Consider the following 4,840-nt stretch of genomic DNA (forward strand, 5'->3'; position numbering starts at 1 on the left):
GCAGCGACCTATACCAACGGTGCTGCGTGGGCGTCTCTCAGAACGGCGTCCCCCGGCGTGATCCCCTACGTTGGTCCCGCGTGTCGCGGTCACGCATGGCGTTAATAATGCCTGCCGCTGCCCTCCAGAGAAGAGACCAGCCGCCGGCCGTCGCGCCAGACGACGGCGATGGCAACATGCAGTCGGCGCTGGACCTGAAACAGAAGGGCAGCGCCGAGACACTACCTCTGGGTAGGCCGCCCCGGGCCGGTATGACCTTACTGGCTTGCCTGCGTTAGTTTGCAGCCGACTCGTGGTGCCTCAGATGTCAGGCTGGTGTCTGAACCAACGGCCGAGATGTCTGAACCAACGGCCGAGATGTCTGAACCAACGGCCGAGATGTCTGAGCCAACGGCCGAGATGTCTGAACCAACGGCCGAGATGTCTGAACCAACGGCCGAGATGTCTGAACCAACGGCCGAGATGTCTGAACCAACGGCCGAGGTGTCTGAACCAACGGCCGAGATGTCTGAACCAACGGCCGAGATGTCTGAACCAACGGCCGAGGTGCCTGCAATCCTCGGTCGTCTCCATCCCTTGTCATATCCGGATGGTATGCAGTAACGCATAACGCGTATGCATTACGAGATGTGTTCACGTGCACCGAGCGTCACCGCTCTGGGTGGATCTAGCATTTGGGATGGACGCTGGACACGGATTCCTCCTCTCCGCCCCCCCCCCCCTCCCCAGTCCCCCTCTCGCCTTCTCCGACACTGACCTGCTCCCTCGCCGCAGAGTACCTGGACCCCGAGGAGAAGCACATGATTGAGCGGCTCAGTCAGCCACACTGCCGCTCGCTGCGGCCGCCGCCGGGGGCGCACCGTGCCGGCGACGCCACCGCCGGTGGCACCCTGGTCAGCCTCAGGAAGGGTCACCACTCCCGACCCCCTTCAGGACCGCTGGTGAGGGGCGACCCGCTCGCCGTGACCTCTGGCGGTGCCGTTCGTACGGCCGCAGCCGCCCTGCCTCACACTGCAGGCCGTGTTTGCGCTCGCTAGCCTGACCTTTTGACACCCACGGAGAGGCGGTGTGGGCTATTTTTGGGTGTTCGCGTGCAAATTTGTGGGCCTGACGCTCTTGCGGCTTTGTTCGATGTCACCACGCTCCGGTTCGGTCCTGACTGGTGTAATCTCCGAACTCGTTTCTGGTGGATGTCATCGGTAAGTTCGTGGCTGGCTTGGGTTTTGTTACCAGACTGCGTAAAGACATGATGACACGAAAAGACACCTGCGCTGTGTCTCCTGCTGACGATTTGACGTGTGATCCCGTCTCCGCTACCCAGTCCGTGTCCTCGCTGACAATCTGACGTGTGATCCCGTCTTCGCTACCCAGCCCGTGTCCTGCTGACCATCTGACGTGTGATCCCGTCCGTCATTACCCAGTCCGTGTCCCCGCTGACCATGTGTCGTGTGATCCCGTCCGCCATTACCCAGTCCGTGTCCCTGCTGACCATCTGACGTGTGATCCCGTCTCCGCTACCCAGTCCGTGTCCCTGCTGACTATCTGACGAATGATCCCGTCCCGCTACCCGGTCCGTGTCCCTGCTGACCATCTGACGTATGATCCCGTCCCGCTACCCAGTCCGTGTCCCTGCTGACCATCTGACGTGTGATCCCGTCTCCGCTACCCGGTCCGTGTCCCTGCTGACCATCTGACGTGTGATCCCGTCCCGCTACCCGGTCCGTGTCCCTGCTGATCATCTGACGTGTGATCCCGTCTCCGCTACCCGGTCCGCGTCCCTGCTGACCATCTGACGTGTGATCCCGTCCGTCGCTGATCCGCCGCCTCGCCTGCACTCAGCCGGCGGCGGACGTGCTGTACGCGTCCGTGCCGTGCCTGGCGAGGAGGTCCGCCGCGGACGTGCCGGCGGACGTGCGGACAGACGTGCGGACGGACGTGCGGACGGACCGAGTGCCGCCGCGTCCCGTTCGTCCGCACGAGATCGAGCCCTTTCTGCCTCGAGGCGACCACCGGGAGAGCTCGGTATAGATATGTCTGCCAACACGCTTGCCGTAGAGGTAGATATTATTCTGTTTGTTTTTTTAGAACGTCTTTGGCCCCGAATGTCTGCCATTCAGCATTGATGTAAGACCGACCGTTCGCAGGCTTGTATATTACTTCGCGCTCTGTCGATACACTTCGTAATTTGTGGCTCATGTCTCATTTATGTGTTTTTCCCGGTAGCTTTGTTTTTGATGAAAAACCAAAGTTTTTTTTAGTTGAGCACGTTTAGGTGGTTAGTAGCCGTGGTGAATTTGTAGCTCCAGCTTTGCAAAGCGCGATATCCCTGACGAATGCGAACGTTATCTGTTGTGTGAGAAATGATACGCAAATGCCACATTTCTCGGTCTAAAAGTATTTGAAATGTGAGGCGTAGTCCATGTGGCACGTTGTATTTTGTGTGTTTTGCTGACTATCCCCGCTGTGTCCACGATTTGCTCCTCTGTTGCACCGTGTGACGCCCCTTCGTCGTGTTCCAGGACTCGTCTGACGTGGAGCCGTACATGAGCCGTGCTGCCGACTCAGCCAGTCAGGAAACTGTGATACACGTGGCCGCCTCGCGTCTCTCCACACAGTTTTAGCGCGAGCTCGAACACCGCCCTTCCCACGACCGGGGTGGGGACGGAGCGGCCTCGTCTGTGCGGCCTCCGACAGATGGTGCCGTTTGGGGGGGGGGGGGGGCGCTCTCGGCGGGAGGAGAGCGGCCGCGCCGGCCCGCCGTTGATGGACCGCCGCTGTCTGCTCCGAAGCTGGCCTCCGTGCGTGGCGAGCGCCGATACGAGACCGCCGCGGAAGACAGCCGAAGCCGGCGCCCGGTCGGAGGCGGCAGCGCGGGGTCAAGGACACTGGGGAGGGCTCTAGCTCCGTGGGGCGGGGAAGTCCTCCGATGGAGAGAACGCAATGGTTGCGTGCCGTGTCGTTGGAGGGGATGTGTAGGTTGTTGTGGGAGGCTGATGGCGGCAGGTACGCTTCGATGTGCTTGAAAGGGACGCGAAAATCGGCGATGAAGTCGTTACCCTCAATGTTCAGTTACCGCGTTGTGTTCAACAAATGGAGAGCCGGAGAGGAATTGTCTACACCGTAATCTCGGTCATGTATCAGACCGACTTGTGTTTGACGTTGGTTCAATTCCGCGTTATCCTCATTCTGAAAGTCACCTTTTGCGACCGACAACTAAACAATGCGAAGGGCCAAGTTCAGGTCAGTAGCGGTGTAAGTTTCCCATACAAGTGGGCTACGCTGTCCACCTCGACATTTTGTTGTTGTCGTTGAGGAATTCACCATTCACAGAGCCCCGGTCTGAACGTCTCCGCACCCAGACCATGAATAATTAAACACAAACTGAGTTAACATGGAATCATTACACCGCCCGGGCTAAGTCTGGCAGCGGGCCGAATAGCTTGTCTGACGTTCAGTCTACGTCCTGGCTGGGTTTAATGATGCAGCGAGAACGTGCCGTAGCCGACTAGAACATGCCGTGACCAGTGACCAGTATGGAAGACCGTAGCCGGCGGTGGCCAACCACAAAAACTGGAGATTTACCTCCGAGAACACTCCCCGCGTTTGTTGATTTACCTCCGAGAACACTCCCCGCGTTTGTTGGCTCTGCCGGTGACGTCCAGCCCTCAGGCTCCAATTTTCCGTGGATCAGTAAGAATGAGTTCCTTTCTCACACTCATCGACGTATGTTATCGTTTTTTACCGGGTTTGGAGGTCTGAAGTCATCATCACACGCAGCATTAAGCGCCATCCGCAGTCAGCCACCTCCCACGTCACCGTATTTTATTCCGCTCATCATGTACGTGCACGCTTATATCAAATGACTTGTTTCAGCTATTTATTTCCCATTTATTCGCGCCGCGCATCGTGTCAGCTAACTGTTCATGTGCCAAAGACTTGAGCTGTTGGACAGCCCGCCGCGCCGTGTTCGTGAGAGTTGTGTCCGCGTGAATGCGCTGTCGCCGCTGTCTGTGATAGATGTTGCAAACTGGGCTGCTCCTGAGTTGTATGCACATTTCGAATACAGTTGAATGTTTGCCAGACTTTGTCGTCAACGTTCGCTATCGGTTGAGCCCAACCCCCGACATTGAATATAGAGCTGCGGATGGAAGTTGTTTTGCAGTTGCGTAGACGCTGGCAATACATTTCGGAGAAAATGTATAAATGTAAGTTTTGATGTTGTACGCGTACGAATGGCGCGTATGTTTGTTACGTCGCCGATGTGACGTGTGGCAAATGTGCCGTCGCGGGATTGACGCACGCATATATTGGCCACCGTTACAGCGACTTCTAATCCCCGAGTCACATATCAGGTTAGCATGCAGTCATGCAGGACACACACGCTTAAGTGGCATATGGTATGCGTATATGTAGCACACATTTATATGCTGACAAGACCAGACAGGCCCGCACGCTTCCTACAGTGTCCTGATCTGGCGACTGATCTAGCATATCACGACTGACGGCCTGTGCAAGTGCCCGTGAGCTCAATCCCGCGACTTCGGCCGGGGACTGGTGCTATAAGTTCGGGTCTGGCAGAGAAGCGCCGCTTCCCTCCTCGTTACTCTAGCAAGGCACGCAGAGACTACCTGGGCGGGAACTGGTGCTATGAGTTCGGGTCTGGCAGAGAAGCGCCGCTTCCCTCCTCGTTACTCTAGCAAGGCGCGCAGAGACTACCTGGGCGGGAACTGGTGCTATAAGTTCGGGTCTGGCAGAGAAGCGCCGCTTCCCTCCTCGCTACTCTAGCAAGGCACGCAGAGACTACCTGGGCAGGAACTGGTGCTATAAGTTCGGGTCTGGC

At 57.6% G+C, this 4,840-nt stretch overlaps 1 protein-coding gene across 2 annotated transcripts in view; it reads left to right on the plus strand.

The window, feature by feature from the left end:
* LOC119099658 (nephrin) overlaps positions 1 to 2,674 on the plus strand; it is a 21,167-nt gene extending 18,493 nt beyond the window's left edge. The window contains exons 12-15 of one of the 2 annotated variants that reach the window (XM_037222723.1): positions 129 to 231; positions 775 to 941; positions 1,840 to 2,022; positions 2,520 to 2,674. In XM_037222723.1, the coding sequence (XP_037078618.1) occupies positions 129 to 231; positions 775 to 941; positions 1,840 to 2,022; positions 2,520 to 2,621 (555 nt within the window). In that variant the 3' untranslated portion in view covers positions 2,622 to 2,674. Of the gene's footprint in view, positions 1 to 128; positions 232 to 774; positions 942 to 1,839; positions 2,058 to 2,519 lie in introns of both variants that reach the window. The other variant, XM_037222724.1, reaches the window with a different exon arrangement.
* The last annotated feature ends 2,166 nt before the right edge of the window (positions 2,675 to 4,840 follow it).

Source organism: Pollicipes pollicipes, unplaced genomic scaffold (genome assembly GCF_011947565.3).
Source record: "Pollicipes pollicipes isolate AB1234 unplaced genomic scaffold, Ppol_2.1 Scaffold_4836;HRSCAF=5710_pilon_pilon_pilon, whole genome shotgun sequence".
NCBI lineage: Eukaryota > Metazoa > Arthropoda > Thecostraca > Pollicipedomorpha > Pollicipedidae > Pollicipes > Pollicipes pollicipes.